At 41.5% G+C, this 20,596-nt stretch overlaps 1 protein-coding gene across 2 annotated transcripts in view; it reads left to right on the top strand.

The window, feature by feature from the left end:
- The window catches only part of RYK (receptor like tyrosine kinase), a 65,315-nt gene that overhangs the window by 23,740 nt on the left and 20,979 nt on the right, over nucleotides 1-20,596 (top strand). Inside the window, exons 5-9 of one of the 2 annotated variants that reach the window (XM_055723727.1) lie at nucleotides 920-976; nucleotides 2,419-2,563; nucleotides 6,409-6,510; nucleotides 9,451-9,584; nucleotides 12,873-12,959. In XM_055723727.1, coding sequence (XP_055579702.1) covers nucleotides 920-976; nucleotides 2,419-2,563; nucleotides 6,409-6,510; nucleotides 9,451-9,584; nucleotides 12,873-12,959 — 525 coding nt within the window. The remainder of the gene's footprint in view (nucleotides 1-919; nucleotides 977-2,418; nucleotides 2,564-6,408; nucleotides 6,511-9,450; nucleotides 9,585-12,872; nucleotides 12,960-20,596) is intronic. The other variant, XM_055723728.1, reaches the window with a different exon arrangement.

The following is a 20,596-nucleotide window of genomic DNA, read 5'->3' as shown; positions in this document are numbered from 1 at the left end:
ATTACTTTTTTCACAAGTTTATCAGGCTGAATGGGTGTACTAAGGAGTTGGAAGAGGCTGTGCTGGGGAGGAAGCAGTTCTTCATAGCTGGGAGCAAGAAGGGGGCTGTGCAAGTGGGTCTGCGCCTTCACAGCCACAGAAGTCCACTGTGGTGCCTCAGCTGTGTGTGAACCTCAGTGAGATTCATGTGAAGTAAACTCCACAGCCTGCGTTCCCACTGCTCCTTTTGGGTTGCGATGAGTCTGGTCACTTTAGAAGGGGGATAAATCTTCCTTAAGGACTACTTTCACACAGGAACCTGAGTATTTTCCTCATGCCTTTCGTTCCATATTTATGGGTATTTAAATAGGCATTACCTTTTTCATCCTTCACTTTCAAAAGACTCATAACTGTAGCATCAGTTGAGAAGGAAGAGTGCCCATGGCAGCACTCTAACTTCTTCCTAGGATAAGTTCTGGAGCCAGAATTTCTTCCAAAAGGTCAGGGTAGTATTGACTGAACATTCAAGAAGTTATTTTCTATACTGTAGTAACTGATTCTGTGAGGTCTTTGTTGTTTAGTGTCTTAGCATACACTCATATACCCTGCATCTCCTCTTTTTGCTGTCTGCTGCTTTGGGCTTTGGTGGACGAGCTGGAGGGTTTTTTGAGGTAGGTGGATTCAGTAGGTTCAAGCACAGCCTCAATGGACATGTCTGTCAGTGGTGAAATATATCTGACCCATGTGTCTTAAGTGTGATTTTTATTATACAGTGGTTAGGTATTCAAAACGGAAATCTAGAGATAACTGTAGTCTTTAAGTCAGCTCACCTATTTGGAAAAGCAGACTTGTTTTTCCATAAATAAGGCAATTGACTTCCTGTGAAGGGCTACAGTAATAAATGTATACCAGACTTAATGGTTTTCTCTGATCTGTTTAGAGCTTGAACCAGAAGCAAAATCTCCGACATCTGATAAAAACAGCAGCAAGGCTATCTGTAAGTAATTCAGAGTGTACAGCTTTGGGTATAAAAAATGAAAAACTTCTGATGTTCTTTCGGTTTCCACAGCTTTCCCTATGAAAATGTTCCCCAGGTAGTCTGTACTATACCCAGTATTTTAGTGGAGTTGTTTGTAATTAATTCTTTTAACTGGGTATATATACTATTGAAGGGGAAAAAGCCCTATTCCAAGTCTCCTAACAACTTTTTTTTTTTAATCACATCTTAGGTAGGTGCTCTGGTTTCTGTACATGACTGTGATCTATTTTCTTGACTTTAGGACCTGTCCGATTTGCTGCTTTAAAATTGCCAGTATTGAATGAATAGGATGAGGTAGTTCCTTTTAGTCATTCCTTCTCTAGCTGAAAATACTATCGACTTGTGCTCTGCCTCTGCAGTACTCCAAAATGTAAACGTTTTTGCCAGGACGCTTTTGGAAAGCAGTGGAGCGCATTGCAGTTTTCTCTCTACCACCTGTTGTCTCTTCCAGGGCAATTGTTCTCCACGATGCATGATTTAAAATTGGGGCTGGCTGGGGCTACTGCCTCTTCCTGCCTCCAGTCCCGCTGCGCACGCTGCTGTTTAGCACCAGCTCAGGGCTAGTGCAGCAGGCAGCCCTCTGCTGCCCAGCTGCAACTGCAGAATTCTGCCCTAAAATGCGCAGCAGTTGAGATTTCTTTTTCAAAAAAGGAGGATTAACTGCCCTGTTAACACTGCTGCATTACGATTCAGGTCAGGGGGCTGTAATCCACCCATCGTACCCTAAAATCAGGAGGGGAAGCTGATGTTGTGTGCTCTGGTACATTCAGTCAGTGACTAAGCACGCTATCACACTCCATCTAGGTATTAATCTCATTTTATTTACTGTATCGGTGTGTGTCCTGGAGTGCAGGTGACTCCTGCTCTTCCAGCCCCAACAAGCAAGTCTGTGCCACTTGCTGCGCTGGGGCTCAGCTGAGCTGGAGGCAAGGTTTGTCCGTGCTCCTACTGTGTTTGCAGCATGGGAGCCATGGAGGAGGGTTGAGGGGTTGTGCGAGGTAGAACTGGCAGGACTAACAAGTCCCTTTTAGAGCATTTTAGGAGGGTCCTGGCTGGCTTTTATCCTTCAGTAGGAACCTTCCTTTTGTCTCAGTGAATAAATGGAGGCATAGGGTGGCTTGCTGGGCCTTGCCCTGCTTTGCTGCAGCAGGAGCTGTGGTGGCCACTCTTCTGGGGTCACTTCTGCCGGCCAGCTGCTGTTCCCTGCTCTGCCAGACCTGGGTGGCAGACACCAGGGGCAAGTCTGGGGACAGCAGCACTGCCCTCCTGACATGTCAGCCTGCTGGGAGCTAGCAAAATGTTGTTTGTTTTGTGGTTTGTTTGGGTTTTTTTGTTGTCTTTTTTTTTTATTTGGATTTTTTCTGATAAAAGTTCATTAACTTTACACCTCTCTATTTCAGTTGATCCTGTCAATGCCGCTCCCACCACTTCTACCCGTGTGTTTTATATCAGTGTAGGTGTATGCTGTGCTGTTATATTCCTGGTGGCCATAATACTAGCTGTCTTGCATCTCCACAGCATGAAAAGGATAGAGTTGGATGACAGGTATGTATTCAAGCATTTCAAGTGCATTTCTGGAACATGTTTACTCAGATTTGTAGGAGTTCTGGTCGCAAAATGAGCATTCTGTAGTATTTGCTCTTTTGGTGTCAAGCTGTAGCAATTACTACCATTGTAGAGTTGTGGTAAGCGCTGTAGTGCAGAAAGGCAGCAGTCGCAGGTGCTCTGCGATTTGTGGGGTGGGAGGGTTGTGGCTGTTGAGTTTTTGCCAGAATAGTTGTGTGGAAGACACACAGTGAAGAAATTTGGGCAGAATCAGATCTACAGGGATTGTCAGGACTGAAGAAAGATTTGATAGATGCCTGGCCTCACTGAAAGTATTTGTTTATTACTGACTTCTACAAGAGATAGAATTTCAGTCTTCTCTATTTTGACTGATTTACCAGTATTTGGCCTTAGGGTTAAGTCTGGGGATTACCACTGGTTGGCTATAAAGCAGAAAATGCGGTGTTCTTCCAAATGTATTTTCAATCCAGGCAAACCAAGTTGGCACGTGCTTGTGAAGAGGACTTGTAAGATGAACCCAAGGGCAGTGCGGTCAGCTGAGTGGGGATTAAACACCAAGGTGGAAGGGAGGCAGAAAAGGCAGGTGGAGGCTCCGCTGAGGCTGTGCGAACAGGCTGTGTCAGATGCAACTGTTCAGAAACAGCCAGTTTTGAAACTGAATACTTTGGAAAACAGTCAGTCCTGTGGGTGGTCACCTGTGTTGAAAGCATATTTCGAACCATTTCTGTTCCTGCCTGCAGTCTCTCAGAGTACCTCTATCTTTTGACTTCCCCTCTATCCATTCATCTGTTTTGTTTCTTTTCGTTTTTCTTTCTGCCGTTCACTCCTCTGGTGTCCCCAGACCACTTGGTTTTTGGGGGATGTCGGTGTACTAAGTAGTAAGGCCTTCTCAAGGCCTGATGATCTAACCGAATGACTTGCCAGCTTTCCTCAATTCACTTGTGCCTGTCTACTAAGGGTTTTTAATAAATAGGTGTTAAGAGATGTGCAGCTTGCTTTAATTCAGAAAGGAAAAGCATTACGTTTATAGAGTGTGTGAATAGTGTCATCTATGAGTTTTTGAGAGACTCTTAGCCTAGCAGTGTGATCAGATGTCCCTTCATCCACTCCACTGTACTTGATTTCTGAGGAGATACAAGCTAAAAATTAATCTGATGTTAATACTCTGTGGTTTGCAGGTATTAAAGACTTTGCTCTACATCAGTATATGGCTGCCTGATAATTTTTGTGGTATTTGTGCAGATTTAGTTCTTCAGAGAGCAATGGGATGACTTGGTTTTTTGAGCCCAAAGGTGCCTGACCTGGCAAAGCCTTGCACGGGCTCCTGGGTAAGAGCTGTAGTCAACTAGTATGGTAGCAAAGGTGTAACAGAGGCAAAATATGCCTGAAAATCAGGATCTGTGGAGTTTTGTTTTCCAAACGGGTGGTGTGCACAGGAGCCAATGAAGAGACTGTGAGGTGATGTTTCCTGCTTTGTTGAGAAACTGGTTCAGAATTTAACCTCAGTGTTAGGCACTAGCATTACATATGATCAGTGACTGCTTGTTGTAGCATCTAGTCAAGAAATTCGTGAGAGAAGAAACAACTTTTGATTTGGTTTTGAATAACAAGCTCCAAAACGTTGATCTAAAGGGGTTCTGCATCGAAGATAACATCATTAGGGTTAACGACCTCCCAGGAGCAACAGAGGCTGAAAAACCCACTGCTGTTGCTCTTAATTTCAAAAACCAGAACTAAATAAAAATGAGGAAGGCTGTTAAATAGAAACTGAAGCCAGGCAGCTGAGTTTACAGGCTGCACATGGACTATTTAAGAACGTTGTATTCAAAGTTCAGAGCGAATGCTTGCATGCCTCCTATCAAAGCACTTGAAAAAGTGCCAAAGAAAGTTGGCATGGCTTGACAGTGGGGTAGTGGAGGTTATTAAAAGCAAGGAGGCACCATTCAAAAAGCTGACATAGTATGCAAGTGAGAAAACTAAGAAAGCTCATAAACGTGAGCAAGTTAAACCTAAGAAATGGAATGAAGCCAACCCAAAAGGTAGTTTGTCAAACTTGCAACAGGCATAAAAGGAATAATTCCTTTTTCAAACTTGCCTACAGCAGGAAGCCAGCCAAAGAAATCTGTAGGGCTAGTAGGTGATCAAGTTACAAAAGGAGTTTCCAGCCATAGCAGGGAAATGAAATGCAAGTTCCGCATGAGTGTTTAATGCAGTGACCATGCCAGGACGCTTCTTTCTGGGGAACTCACTGAGGAGTGGATCATATTGAAGCAGCTTGTAGATGCAATAGTGTGAACAGTTAAAAGAAGCAGTAGTAAGTTGCAGGTACCAGAGAATATTCATTCAAAAACTCTAAAGGAATTTAAAGTGGAGTAGTTAGGCCACCAACTGCAGCTTTTACTTACATGCTAAAAACTGTGCTGGAACCCTACACCTGGAAGAGAGTGAATGTGGGAAGAACTTTAAAAAAGGTTTCCAGAGAGAGATTGAGGCCAGCTATAAATCAGTAAGCCTGACATTTGTGTTATGAGAATTAGTAGATTCTGTTCTAAAGAAAAAATTCAGCAGGTGCACCTGTAATTATGGTACAGTGTGGAAGAGCTGACTTGGCTTTCTTTTCTTTTAAATGAAGTCTTGCTTCAGAGCTATCAGTGGTCCTTAAGGGCATCGCCAAGCATGTCTAAAAATGCTACAAGGATGGCTAGTACTGCTTGGTCAGTGCTCAATAGCAGCCCAAGAAGCAAATGGAATGTTGATCATTTGCCAAGGCAGAGGGTTATACCCAAACCCAATCTCTTCTTTGTTCTCCCAATGCAGTCAGCAGTAGTGGAGAAGCTTTCGAGTTCCAAAGAAGGCGGGGATGATTGTGTGTGTTTGGGAGGGACATCAAAAAAGCTTTTCCTGGCCTTGCCGTCTGAGGTAGTGACAAATACTGCCTTGCCTGCAAACTTTCTCACCTGTTTTTAGGCTGTTGCAGCTACAACTACTTTTTTGTAGGATTTTGTCTTGAGGATAAGACAAAACATCCTGCTGTGGTTTAAGCTATGGTTTCCCAGTCTCTTGAATACTATGTGCAGCTATGGTCCTTCTACTCAAACAAAATATCTCAAAAGCACATTGTAAGTGGCCCTGGAAGGAGCAACAGGTATCCGTAGAGGGAGGAATGACGAAGTAGGCTAAGGCAATTTGGTCTGTAACAGAGAGCTGAGAGAGGTACAGTGGTACAGGGCAAACGGCCGTTTGCAACAGTGAACTAGGGAATACCTTTTTGATATTTGCACCAGCACAGGAACTAAAGGGCAGCAGATGGAGCTAGCAGCTGGCATGCCCAGAGCAAGCAAGAGGAGATCACTCTGGCTGAAAAACCTGGTTAAGCTTTGCGGAGTGTTACAGGTGCCTCTCGGTTTGGCTGAGACTACTGCTTTCAAACTGTTGTAGTCGTTGATTCTCAACAGGAAGTTGGTACCATGAAATAAATGCATATAAATCTTCCCTGGGACATAACAGGTTTTTTGCTTCTGGTATGACAGTGGTTCTTGCCATAAATGTGTTGTCACCTTGATTTTTCAAATGTGGGGAAGAAGCACTGGCAAATGGAGCAAATTCTGCAAAGCAAATAGGAGGAAGTTGTTCATGCTTAAATAACAGAAGTGCCAAGATTTTTGAGTTACCTGAAATACGTTTTAATGTGTGAGAGACTTCAAAAATGCCATTCTTTCAAAATCTAGCTTGGAAAATGTTCTGGTTTTAACTTTGATTATTTAACTTCGAATTCATTACAGTGACAAGCAGTCATGTCTGTGTCCAATTTTCTTTTAAAACAGCATTAGTGACAGCAGTAGCTCACAAGGGTTATCCCAGCCTTCCACACAGACGACACAGTACTTGCGCGCTGACACACCGAATAATGCAACGCCAGTAACCAGTAAGTGTTAATCTAATTACGGACCATTGCAACAGACACTCTTGGACACAGCTGGAGTATTTGTTGATAGGGGTCACACCAATTCAGTATCAAGTAGAAGAGAATAAATAATCTGGCTCTGTCAGTTTGCACCTCGAGTTAATGTGCTGTGTGGTTTTATCCAGCCATGCCATAGTCAAGATTGAAGCCTCCTTAAGTTCTGGGGCCCAGCAGTCATCATATGAGCATGATACTGTGTTTTATCTGACAGGGTATTCTCCCTGCACACAGATCAGTCAGCCAGAAAGGCTTCACCAATATCTGTGCAGCATCTGTTTGCTTAACACTGGAAAGAAGCTGCCTTATGTAGTCCAAGCAGAGGGTGGTATAGAACTGGAAGAGATAACAGCAAGTGGAAGTATCCACCTAGCCCTAGGATCAGTTCCTGAGTGGACAACAAAGCAAGTGATGTCATCATATGTATTACTGATGATTGTGTTATTCTTTTCATCTCATTGCTGCAATGCGCAATGGAAATGAATGGGCAAAAAAGCTTTACAAGGATGATACATTCATTATATCATTTTATTTACAGTTTGCTTCAAAGAACATGAAATAGTAAAAAAGAGAGTGAATTAAAAGGAAGGGTGGCAGTGGTTTATATACTCTGATAGACTGATCTGGTACCAGATACTAGCTGTGTTCAGTGTTAATTCTGTAACTGCTGAAGGTATTTATTATGTGTGGAATGTTTGCTCCTCTAATTATTGTCTGTCTGCTCTAGCATCGCTCCAGGGAAGGGACTGTTCAGACTGTAGGGAAGCCAGGCAGTGCAGGGAGACACTTGGGTTGCCCAGTTCCTTGGCAGTTGAGTCTCATTGGACTGACCATGAGCCTTTCTTTTCTGCTGAACCAGGCAAAAACTGACTTCTTTTGTAGAGTGATGGGTTTTTGGTAGGCTCAGGTCTCTGAACTGGCTTGTAGCCTAACTGTATGAGCACCAAGGTTGGTGCTTGGGAGGGTACAGGTCTACATGGCTGAGCAATGGAGGAGGGTAGGACTTAGCCCATACTCAACTGGCTTGAGTAGCTGCTGGAGAGCCTGCGTTAAAAGATCTGAAGTGAGGTAAGGGTTTATGTTACAGAGTGAGAAAAATGGGGAAGCCCAGCCAGAGGAACAAACTATCTCTCTGTTAAGTTCAAATTGCTGTTTTTCTCAGGGTGGGAACTACCAGACTGGAATACTAGTACCCTGGCACTCCTGACCTTGTCAGAAGTACAAATTAAATGATTCCTGTTTTCATCTGCTGCCACCAGTGATTTTTCTGTTCTGTAATGCTCAACAGAATCATAGAATCATTTAGGTTGGAAAAAACCTTTAAGATCATTGAGTTTTGCATTAATTAGCTGCAGTGACTTTGTTCAGCAATCTAATGAGTAGAAAACCCAAGACAGATCTGTTATTTTGAGCTAGATAAATGCAATGATTAATTCCTTTTTTTTTTGGTTTTATTTTTTTTGTTAAAAAGCAGCCAATAAGACCCAAAAATCTCTCCCATTGTCTTCTGGTTGCACTTAGTAGTGGTACTGATGATCCCAATTCCTGAGGCAGCACTGCAGAAATGTCATGATTACTGTTCATCCCTACTGTGTTTTCCTGTTTCCTTCCCAGGCGTGGAAGCAGGTGTTAGCCTAAGAATGGACTGTAACTTTGGGAAAGTTTTGCCTGCCTTCTAAGCTGTACAATATCCCCTGAAAAAAAAAATAGACCTTTTTTGTCATTAGTTCATTTTTCCCTTTCAAAGAGCTGCCTTTAAAATTTATTTAGTAGAAGGATTAATATAAATATATATCTGTATATACATATATAAATATTAAAAAACGTATACACACATATATATATCAAGAAAAACTCTTCCACAGAGTTTGGAAGAGACCTACCTTAGCATGCAACTGATTTTTGAGCTGGTTTTCCCTCTTGCCACCTGAAGTCATCTCCCAGCTTTTTTATTTTCCACCTCTTATCCCAGATCATGTTGTGCTGCTGATGTCCTGTCAACCTTGGGTTTTTGGGTTTACCCTCTAAGTGACCGCCATTTGATTAATTTGAATATGATCCCTGGAAACTCCTTAGCTGAGCCTCTGACAAAAGGGGAGAAGACCAAGCCCATAGTGATGATTAAACCCTCCTCACCTTGGCAAGAGTGGTAACCACTATGCCACATGGCACCTGTTTGCTGTGTTCAGTCCTCATTGTTTCAGAATGTCTCTTACCTTTTTTTGGGACACCCCTGTCGCAGAGGAAATGGTGAAAACAAATAGAAGAAGAAAAAAGGTTGGATGCATAAAATAAACCGGAAGAGCATTCTTAGTCCTTCCACAGTCATATTAACTTTGTTTTCAGTAATATTTAAATTATGGAGGGAAAAAAAATCATGAAAGTAATTCTCAAGATTTCTCTAATAATTCTTAAACTTGCACAAAAATATTCAGGCCTTTCTGACTACATTAGTGTCTCTAGATATCGAGAAGTACCAGAAGAGGGCACTGGTAGTTTTGGTTATGTCCTGCTGCGGTAAGGCATCCTCCTCGCTCCAAGTCTTCTGACAGTCTCTGACCGAGGTCTTCATTTCCTTGTTAAGGGCAGTGCAGTGTTGCGTTAATTGGCCTCAGTACGTAAGGAGTTTTGTTAACTTGTTGTTAATAATGAGTCTTGATTGTGCGACACTCCACAGAATTCCTGCGTGATTTTTTTTTTGTTTCCCTGCAGATAATTATGTTCACACATGACTTCTCTTGTGTTTTCTGTTGTTAAATACTATAATCTTTTTAAGATTAATACATAATCTTTTAAAGTACATGCTGCTTGCATGTCTTTATACCTGTAGGTGGTGCTGAGGTGAGGCAATGTGCTTGTGTTCTCATTATAAGGGTATTTATATTGGTTTGTTTGGCTCTGCTGGCTCCTCAGGTTATCCTACATTACGGATAGAGAAGAATGATCTTAAAAGCGTCACTCTAATGGAAGCAAAAGCCAAAGTGAAGGACATAGCCATCTCCAGGGAGAGGATAACTCTAAAAGATGTGCTCCAAGAAGGTATTTACAAGACTCAGCCACTTGCTGCTGTAACGTGGTGTATATATATATATAGTTACAGTTACAGCTAGGTTTTTCTGAAACTAATCGTGGATGACGTTTCTGATCTTCATAGCTTTGGAGGAGAATGATGAATGATGTTTGCATTTGGGGTGTGTGGGGGTGGGGAAAGCAGGTTCCAGAATTCATTAGAACGGGGGAGCGACTAATTGTGTTCAGTAAATCATTCAGCTTGTCTGTCGTAATAATCTGGTCTTTTAAATAAAGGAAAGGGTTAGATGGCTAAGGAATGAGGTAATCAGTTAGGGCTTTAAGTGGCAAAGTAACTTACTTGGGTGAGTTACTGCATGAGAGCTTCACTGTACCAAAAAAAAAAACCCAAAAAACAATCAAATTAAACAAAACCACAAAGCCCAGAAAAACCTCAGTTGTCTAAACTCATAATCACAATTTGATCACTTCTTTGGAAATCTAATTAGCAGATGCAACATTTACAGCTCTGATGTGAAAAATTCAGAGATTACCTGATACTTTTGTCTTGTTTAATGTTTACTTTGGAAATGTTCATGCACAACATTCATTGTGCATGTTGATGCACAATTTGCATCCTGTTGATGCTGAATTTGGGAAATGAGCTTAAGTATTTTGGGGGTTTTGTCATTAATCTTTACTGCTGAACTTCAAGTCTGTGTTCCCTGAGCCTCATGAGAAATCAAAATTTCCATAGCTGGAGATCAGAGATACTCATCCTTTGGAGGTAGAGCTGCTAAATGCTTTGCGTTACTGTCTGCAGAACAATGGGAGGATGCTAACACTCCCCATTTAATGTATGTCTCTAAATCTCTAAGGAGGTAGCTTTGTGCTCAGCTCCAATGTTGGTTCTGCAGAAAGCTTCCTTTGCATGCTGGATACGCAGTGTGTTCCTTTGTGCTGTCTGTTGCCTGTAGCTGTGACGTTAGGAGTCATCTGATGACTAGAAGTGACTCAGTGCCACAGCTATACTTCAGCCATTTAGCACTGAGTGATGGAGCTGCCCTGTTGTGTGAAATGCGGCTTAAACAGCTGTCAAATGCATTGTGGACCCAGTTAATAATGGGATCTTGTTTCTTGGCCTCAGCTGTTTTTTGAGTCTGTTGGAATCTTTAAAAGTTAGTCAGAGGACTAGAAGACGGAACCTGATGAACAGTCATCAGTTTTAGTTCATGATCATAACAGAGTTGAGCCTCTGTCATCTAAGAACAAAAGAGTTTCAGAGAGGAAGAAGCAACTAATAGAAATGTCTGCGTAAAATTTTCGGCAGTACCGAAGTGCTGCCAATGGATCTTAAACAGTTTGTAGATTTTGGTCAGAGGTTCATTATAAACTTCAAGTATAAACTTTCCATAATGTAGCTAGCTTATTTAACATTTTAATAATTTAGGAGATTATGGTTCTGCTGTGGTGTAACCAGCTGGAAAATGCAAAGCACCAGGTGTGAGAGTGTGCAAAGGAAGAGGGATCTGTAGGGGCCTTTTGTGCAAGCCCAGCAATACAGCACGTGATTCTGAACCTGCTTCAAGCTCACGCTGTAACAGATGTAAGGCAAAAATGTAGGTGTCAAAGAAAAAAAGGGTTCTAATGGAATAGCTATGGTTTAGCAAATGGAACAGATGTTAACAGTAAATGGACCTTTACTGTTTTCTAGTGAAACAGGGAAACAGCTTAAATGTCCAGTCTGGAATGCAAACAGCTTAATTTGCAAAAAAGCTCAGTGGAGAGCAAGGCAGAAGTAGCATGTTCATGGTGCTGTGTCTGAAAGTTATAGCACACCAGTGATGTACACTTCCTGCTAAGGTGGGAGTCTTTCAGGGTGCTGTTTAAAAAACACAAAAACAAACCCCAAAACAACAAAACCACAAAAACCCAACCAACCCAACAAAAAAACCCACACAGCCCTGAAAACAAAACCCCAAATGGTGGACCATACAGACACGCTATGTTACAGTCTTAGTATGTTGAGATAATGGATCGTGTAAAATTACTTTCTAGCCATACCTGCTGTTACATGCTTCCACGTTCTCTTTAATTCCAGCGCTTACAAATGGGTAGCTTGATACCCTAACATGTTTCAGTACAAGATGCTATCTTCCCTTTGATTTTTATGTCTATCTCTATACTGGAAATAGGTATTTAAGGCACTTTTTTGATGTCTTCAAGAGCCAAGATGGGGGGTGTGTGTGTTAGTTTACTGTGAAATAATTCATGCTGTATATTTATGGTTGCCTTGCAGTCTCCTTGGTTAAATTCCTGCTTAGTGAGATTACAATTTGAAGACCCCAGTCTTGCAGGGTTTACTTGCAGTCCTAGGATAGGTGATATAAGTGTTGTACTGTCCCTGCCTAAGTATTTAAAACCATAATGAGACCCGCACTGCATGCCAGAAGATGCACGACCAGGCTAAGGCAATCCTATCAAAGATCTTTCAACCTAATCAGACAGGACAAATCAACGGGAAAGGGATGTAACATGCGAATAGACTGCATGAAGATGAGGCACACAATTGGTGCCATGGTAATAGTGTGACAGAAAAGCGTTGTCAACCTGACTTTTATAAAAAGTGTGTGTTGCCATACTGCAATCATTCTTACTCCAGCTGTTAATGTAGCTCCTCCTCCTGCAAACAGCATCATTAAAATTTTGTGAATGGAAAAATGCTGGAGACAAAAAACCCTTGAACAAACCCAACACCTTCCAACTGAGGTGAAATAATTGAACAATGTGATACCGTTTATTTCAAACTGCTCCATATGTACTGGTTGGCTGAAACCATTATTTCCTCCTGACCATTGCAAAAAAAAATTCATCTTTGTGAGAAATGTTTTGACTGGAGAATTCCAGACTGGCTGGATGAGAAAAGGATGGAGCTAGAGTGTTTAGTGCAGACAGCTGACAAAGACTGAACTGCCACAAATAGACCCCTCATCAGTATTGATGCTTAATTTAACTGGATTCTGCTGCTGTCACTAGTTCACTCTCTCATAGTTGCCCCCCTAAGTTCTAGTTACCTAAACCTTTCAGCGTTTACTGCGTATAGTTGTGAGTCCATCTCGTGCTGGAGAGGTGGTTGGGTTATATATTGTTGCATTAATAGGGCATTCAGGACTTCTGCTTTAACTGCCGTTGTTCCTAACTTTCTGCTGTGGCTGATAGGTTTTAAGGTGGTGTTTTCTTAATAGATATGAAATTCTGATAATGTTACCAGTGTGTTTTAACCACATAATATGTACTAATTGTATGTTCTCTTAATAGGCACATTTGGGCGCATTTTCCATGGGATTCTTATAGAAGAAAAAGACCCCAGTAAAGAGAAGCAAGTTTTTGTCAAAACTGTTAAAGGTATGTTTACATAAAGTAGTGGTTTTATATCCCGTTGTGTGGATTGTGGTGCATGCTGAGTGTATCAAAACTATCTTTAAAAACAAACCCCTCCCTCTCCAAAATATGAAAACGGCTACTTCTTAAAAAGCAAAACCAATTTGGATGTGCCTTCAGCCAGAGAGAACGGAAATCTTATATGGAAGAAAAATGCATGTGTTCTCCACCAGTGCCTTCAATTGGTGTGTCTGGAATACTTTAGCTTATTCTTATAAGTAAAAATTATATTTGGCTTTTTTTTTTCCTCTAGCATGTCATTATTCTTTCCATCCACAGCCCTTTCCCCTGTGAGTTGCTGAAAAAGGCACCTGCAAAACTCTTCTTAAAAATCTAAAAACATGCTGGCTGTACAAAAGATACGGCATAGTTTCTGCCATTTTTAGACTTTGCTACTGAGGCATGAGAATTATCACTTAGAACTTAATTTATACAAATACACCAGCTTTGCAGAAGAAACATGTTGTTGAAGCGATTTAAATCATGGCTGGTAGACTTAAGAAACAACAAGGTAATTATAGATGAAAACCATATTACATATATCCCTTCTCCTACACTCATAATTGTAAGAGTTTTCTAGTAGTTCACAACAGTTCTGCTAAATTCCCTGTACAGTAGTTGCTTCAGTAGTTATTTTTGTCATTTCAATTGGGTGTATTATTGCCTTTGTTTTTTCATTCTACAACTTTTAATTCTTTCTTAAAAAAAATAGGTTCTATAAGAATTTCAACTTGTTTTAATGTTTCTTTGCTTGGCTAGTAATTTTTAAATATACTCATTTTAAAGAAGGTGGGAATTAGTGAAGCTGCTATATTTTGTTGTTGTTGAATTTATTCCGCTACCTATTTATTCTGTGCCATTTTTAAGAAAAACCTATTGTTTTAAGAAAGCAAGCTTTTATTATTCTTGGTATGTTTCTTTGTGGAAAGCCGCTTAGGAGATTATTCACGTTCACTTCAAGGGAAGGAATTTCTTAGACAACCTGGTTTGGAGTAAAAATAGCTGAAAAAAAGGAGTCCGTATTTCTTGAAACAGTCTGGAGTGGCAGTTTGGGGTGGATGCTGTTGCATGCTTTAGCTGCACGTTGTTCTTGATGCAGGCTTAGCAGGATGGCGTGCTTTGGCTGTAAAGACAGGTCGGTGCCTGATACGATACCTGCCACTCCAACAAACTATGTTGAGTTTAAAAGGTCCAGCTTCTACTATGAGCCAGGTCCCAGCTGTGTGTAATCAACATAGGCAGTGTGAAATTAGCCTCCTTTGCTGCCTAACAAATCCTTACCTCCTAATCTGTCTGGCATGGCTGAACTCTTAACGTGGGAGGGGTACGACAGTGACCTGTGCTCTGGGCAGCAGCAGGGTAACCTGTCTGGGCATCGAGTCGGCCAGCAGAGCGTGATCTGGGCTCTGGAACAGCTGTTTGTGTTTCTGCTAACGTGATTCACGGAGGGTTTAACAATGAGGATTTGCTGCTCTCACTTTTCCTGCACTTTCCTCTTGCACATCCTCGTGGGCATTCCTAGATTCAGAGGGACAGTTAACTCTTGTAGTCACAAGATACTTGCATTATTTCTTCAGGAGTGCCTCTGAGATGGCACGCTTTCATTCTGTAGCACCTCTCCCTGTTGAGTCCAGGGGGGACTTGTGAAAAGTAGATATGCTGTCCCCTTTGGAAGATGTTGGTAGCTAACATTTAGCATGGTGGTAGTAGAACAGTGTCTGCAGAAGTAGTCACAGCCTTAACGAAAGTAATGGTCCCCTTATATAAAGGCAAGCATTTTCCTGTAGTGACTCCTAGCAAGAAGCAGAGTCCTCTATTAAAAAAAAAACAAACCACCACCCCAAAAAGTATGCTAAGTATGCTTCTTTCCATTATTTTGCCAACTTGTCTGAATTCTGTCCTTCTCTGTTGCTCCTCCTTGCTTAACAGCTCTGTCATTTTGATTTTATTGACAGTTCCCCAAAGACTTATCCCTTATCATGTGAGCCTGGTGCTCCTGATGAGGCAGTCTAACCTGGGCATCGTTCACCAGTATTACCTTAATCTGTGCTCCCCTTCACTGTGATATTTGGTGGTTCTCTGCCCCAATTCAGAGTCAACGAATGCTAGAGCTCTTGTGAGCCCCAAAATGATTGTGAGCTAGGGCAATTTGACATCTGTACAGCACTACTCAAGCATGCTTGCTTTTTATAGCACTGGATTAAATGACAAGATAACATTTGTGAAAACAGATCTTAATTTAGCTGCTTCCCATCACCATTTATCTAACTGCTTTACCAGAGTGGGGTTTTCACTCCACTCTTAAAGCTGCATTTCTCCCTTGCAGTGGCTTTTATCTTTGACACAGTGCATGTCTTGATTTCTCTAGCCTTCCCTTTGCGAGGGAAGGATTTTCTGGCTGCAGTGGAACTGGAGGATGGTCTTAAGGGAGTAATGGTATTCATGTAATTGTTGTCTGTAGGGAATTTTTCAGCTTTAAAAAGGATCTATATGGACAAAGCTTATAATAGATTTTGCGGGACACTTGCCTGTGAAATAATACTGGTTTGGGCCGCAGAACGTTGCTAGGAAAATAACTGTAAACATCCCCACTTTCTTAGAGCGTTTCATTTGCAGTGCTAATATTAAGCAGCCTGATCTTCGTACCCTGGCTGTGATAGCTGTGTGTGCAGCTGGGTCATGTAATAAGTTGGGAATCTAATCTGCTTGGGAAAAAAACCCACAACCCTGCAAAAATTCTCTTAACCAGACTTTTTCCTTGATCTTGTTCATTTTGTGACCACACACACTGCTGTTTTGGCACAAACATAGGAGTAGGGCAGGACCACAAAAGTGAGATGGATATGAGAACTATTAAACTGACTTAAGTATCTCTGTTGCTGAAGGCAAGAAAGGAGCTGAGGGCCATGGAAGGGAGAAACAAGGTAAAAAGGCTTTGTCTGTATAGCCAAGTTATCCCCTCCTCCCCCCAAATTAAAAAAAAAAAAAAAAAAGGATGAGCTGCTCCAGAACTGTCTTGTACACTCTGAAATTAATAAAATAAAGTCCAGTGGTACCCTGAATGACAGAAAATCATGGGGAAGGAGCGTGGGTTGTTTCAGGTAATGTGAACTAAAATTATTTCGGCAGATGCTGTGAGGAAGAATAACCTTCTTGAGTGGAAAACCACCTCTTTCTTACCAGGATCAGAGCCTGAGAAACTTGTGATGTTGTTCTGACATTAGGGTGGTTGCTGTGGCTTTAAAGCTGGTATTGCCAATAGAAGAAACCCTTTGGAAGGAGAACACCTAGACATGGCAAATATGATCAGTACACTTGTGCCCAAACTAGAATTTCATATTAAAATCATAATCACTTGGGTTGGAAGGGACCTTTAAAGATCATGGAGTAGTACCTTGCCATGGGTAGGGACATCTTTCACTAGATATGGTTCCTGAAAGCTCCATCCAACCTGACCTTGAACACTTCCAGTGATGGGGCATCCACAGTTTTCCTGGGCAAACCTGTGCCAGTGCCTCACCACCCTCACCTTAAAAAAACAAACAAAAACCCCCAAACAAAACCAACCCAATGCCCCCCAACGGAAACAACCCAAACCCTTCCTTAAGTCCAATCTAAATCTGCCCTCTTTCAGTTTAAAACTGTTACCCCTTGTCCTGTCACTACAGGCCATGATAAAAAAAAGTCTCTCAGTCTTTGTTGTAAGCCCCCCTTTCCCTTTCAGTATTGAAAGGCTGCTGTACGGTCTCTTTGGAGTGTTTTCTTCACTAGGCTGAACAACCTGAGCTCTCTCAGCCTTTCTCCATACCAGAGGTGTTCCCAGCCCTCGGCTCACTCTCACAGCCCTCCTCTTGACCAGCTCTAACAGGTCCGTGTTTTTCTCGTGCTAGGGACCCCAGAGCTGGGTGCAGTACTCCAGGTGGGGTCTCATGAGGGCAGAATAGAGGTGGAGAATCCCCTCCCCTCAACCTGGGAGCTTTGTCTAGATATGACCTTGGTGCAATTGTCTACTGTGTCACCAGATCAATGCCTTCCCCCCTGCAGCATAACACCGGTGTACTGGCATGCGAGTGGCTTTGTGTTGGGTGTTACCATTGCAAGCTGCTGATCATGGCGGGGTTGCATTGTGCAGGGTGGTGAAGCTAGTGGGGTAATGTTTATCCACTGGACGTGCCTCAGAAGGCCCAACAAGTAGTATACATGGCACTGGAAGGCTTCCTTGTGCCATGGGCAGCACATGTATGCTGGCTCTTAGATGACCTTTGCCTGTACTGGGAAAGGTGTCAAGGGTTATTGTGCCATTCAAGTAATGGTTTCTGAATTTGATGAATTCAGAGAGATAAATGAGAGAAAAATTGCTCATTGGGAAAATCTGTGAAGAAAGGTCGTGCCATAGATAAAACAGCAGGTGCCTATCATAATGAGTCTCTTCTTTCTTGGGTTCCTCCTTCAGTTGCTAATGTATTATAGGATCCATAACCTTTCAGGATGGGTTATGTCAGTTCTCCCATTTCATATTCTGGAGAAGATGGAAGTTGTGGCTGACAGGCTTATCAGACAATAGTTAGATGTGTATTTCCCACTCTGAGAGGAGTGTGTTTGTAGCCTTCTCAGTTTGCTCCTTTCCTATCTAGTTACCTCCCGCTGGGGTTGATCCTTTTCCCTAGAGGATCAAAAAGCAAAGATGGTTGACTGGTTATGGCAGTAACTGCAGCATCCCTTCCCACTTTCCTTCCCTGACGTTTTCTAGCCCTTTGGTAAGGTGTTGAGCATTACTATAAACACAGAAGAGTGCTAACTGAAATCAAGAAGCCTTGATTTTTCTGGACTTACTACTTATTCTCCCTTCTGAAGTGATCTGCTATTAAAGGAATTGGTAATAGGTAAGAACTGAGAAAGTCTGGACCTGCTTACCTTTGTCCAGAGAAACTCTTTAAGTGAAAGAGGCCATTCAGAGAGTGTGAGATTAGTTTCTGGGAATGTATTGTATTCCCCATTTTCTCAAGCTGGGATTGACCTGTTAGGTCAGACTCTGAGAGGGCGAGTTAGATCCTAATAAAGCAACATCATTGCAGGAGGCAAATAGATTGGAAGTTGCTAGTTTAGCATTATTTGACTAGCTTCTCCTATGCCACAGAATTGTTTGGGATCTTTCATCTGAACCGTTCCTGAAGTCATTCAAGTACTTTTCAACTGATTCCGTGATTACTTGTTCCATAGCTTGTAAGCTGATATGACTGAAAAGTTGGAGATGCTTCTGTTGAAATCTGAGCACCACGTCTTCTATAAAGATACAGTGTGAAAGCAGAATTCATCCCAGCGTGCCAGAAGTTCGCTCCAGATCCCTAGAAGAATTTTTTCTTTCACCTAACTGTAGTGCACTCCAGAGGAAAGTTGTAACATGCCCTGGGTAGTGACAAAGCTTCTACCTGCATGTTCATGAAATACATTAATTTGTACTGTTGGGTTTTTTCTTTTAATGCTATATCATCTAACACTTCAGAGTGCTTCTGGATGCCTGAGTCTTCCATTACGTGTGGTGCTCTGTGCCAAAGAGGAGAGCTTAAAAGGAAAAACTGGGTATCAGTTGGCAAAATTAGAAGTAGCTTTCTGGAAGGTCTAATAACTTTGAGAGTACAAAGATCATAAGCCTTGGGCAAAAGATGGCACTTGTTCATACTTCCTCTAGATCCTTCATGTTGGTTATCTAGTTGTTCTTCTCTGTTTGCAGTTTAGTTTCTCTGTGTTAATTTGCTAGTCGTCATCCTAAGTTTTACCTTCTTTCACATTTAGACTTTGCTGTGGATAATTTGCCTTTGTTCTTGCTTTAAGTGGACGTTCATGAAGATAAGGATGTATGTCTCATTAGCAGTAGGAACAAAAATGTGTGTACTATATTTGGGATATTGGACTCTGTGATCAACACAACCTGAATAAGTTCTTTGTTAGAAAGTTGAGAGACTTAGCTGGCATTTGCTTTCTTCATTGTGTTTCTTGCTCTATGGTAGAACTGTTTTATTTAGTTATAATGTTTCACATTCCTTTCCAATAGGAGGTTTCCAATCACCTTCAACTTTGGGAAGTGTCTGGGTTGGCATGTTTCTCAAAGCTGGCGTTGTGTATCTTGCCAGTGATTGATAGATCTCTTCTGCCTTTATATGGTGTGAAGCAGACTTTCCTGTGAATCTTTTAGATCCTCTTATGGTAGAAGAGGAAGAAAACACACCATTTTCACGTTTGATTTAAAGAACACATTGTATAATGGTGCTTTTCCTGTGAAGGAGAAGATTATTTGCAGAACAAATGGAATTGTGTTATTCCAGGAACATACGCGGTGAGTTTGAGCTGTGCAGAGCCCTGACTCATTTAGTATGGTCTGGCCAAGGTATGTTTTTGTTAAAAACAACTAATGGTGCTGTTCAGGATAATCTGACTGCTTCCATTTAATTTTGTAACCACTTAAGATTTTTTTTTTTTCTTACATACAAGAAAAGAGTGTTTAAAAACAAACCACCCATGAAAAGCACTGGAAACAAAGTCATAATGTGAGGGAAGATTAACTCTTAAGAGTTCATCATTTTACCAACTTTAACAAAGCTTTGAGTTTTGTTCATGTCATCCTAAGTCACTAAAGAACTCTTTCAGCATTCTTGGCTACCTGTAACTTATACTTTTAAAAAATTTTATTTATTGTTAATCTAGTTAAGAGGAGATGCTCAAAGTACACCCACATAGACTATAGATCATGGTGCTGTAATGAAAGCTTGGGAGAAGGACCTTACCATGAATTCCTCTGGTACATCTCAGGACTGCAGCTGCCCTCAGAGTATTTGTAGTACACAGGACTTTTCTACTGTGAGCCAAAACATGCACTTTGCAGTGTGGGTTTGTGCTGAGTTGTAGATATGAGGAAACCTAGTCGATGTTAAATGTTGTTTGTTAAAACAAGTGAGACTTATCTGTCCATAGTGTGCAGACCTGTTACTGCCTTCATTCACGTGGTGTCTGTTTTCGCCAGCTTAAGAACCAGGCCAAGTGCAAGCTGGTGACCCCTGAGGACTTCAGCACAGTTAGGAGGTGCAAGAGTAGAGATCCTGAGAACTTTAGCTTTCCCCTGCTTTGCAAAGCCTTAGGCATTCTTAGGTGACTGAAGTGTGTATAATAAGCTTTGTGTTAACCTAGTTGAAGGGTTTCTTGTTTGTGTTAGAAATAGAGAATACCACAACCTGGAGTATACACAGTTGTTCCCAAGGTACCAGTTTAAATTGCATTGAATTTATTATTCTGGGCAGCTCATTCTTAAAAGCGCTGCCTTGTGAAAATATTTATAAGTTTAAGTTCATGACTTAAATGTACAGTATTTAAGTTAATTGTTAAAAGTATTTAACCTTCCGCTATCAAGAGTACAGGATCCTGGTTCTGTAGAAGAAGGTTGATGACAAAGTTTTCAAGAAAAGAGCTGCTTCAATTCTCAGCTAAATTCTTAAGTGTCTTCATAAAGGAAGATACTTAAATGTAAAGAATTAGGGTAAAGTAGCACATTTCTGAATACCAGCTTAGAGATGCATTGTATTTGTCAGTCATGGCTCATGAAGAAAATA

This window comes from Falco cherrug, chromosome 11 (genome assembly GCF_023634085.1).
Source record: "Falco cherrug isolate bFalChe1 chromosome 11, bFalChe1.pri, whole genome shotgun sequence".
Classification (NCBI taxonomy): domain Eukaryota; kingdom Metazoa; phylum Chordata; class Aves; order Falconiformes; family Falconidae; genus Falco; species Falco cherrug.
The sequence above is the reverse complement of the archived record's forward strand: the minus strand, read 5'-3'. Positions and strand labels throughout refer to the sequence as shown.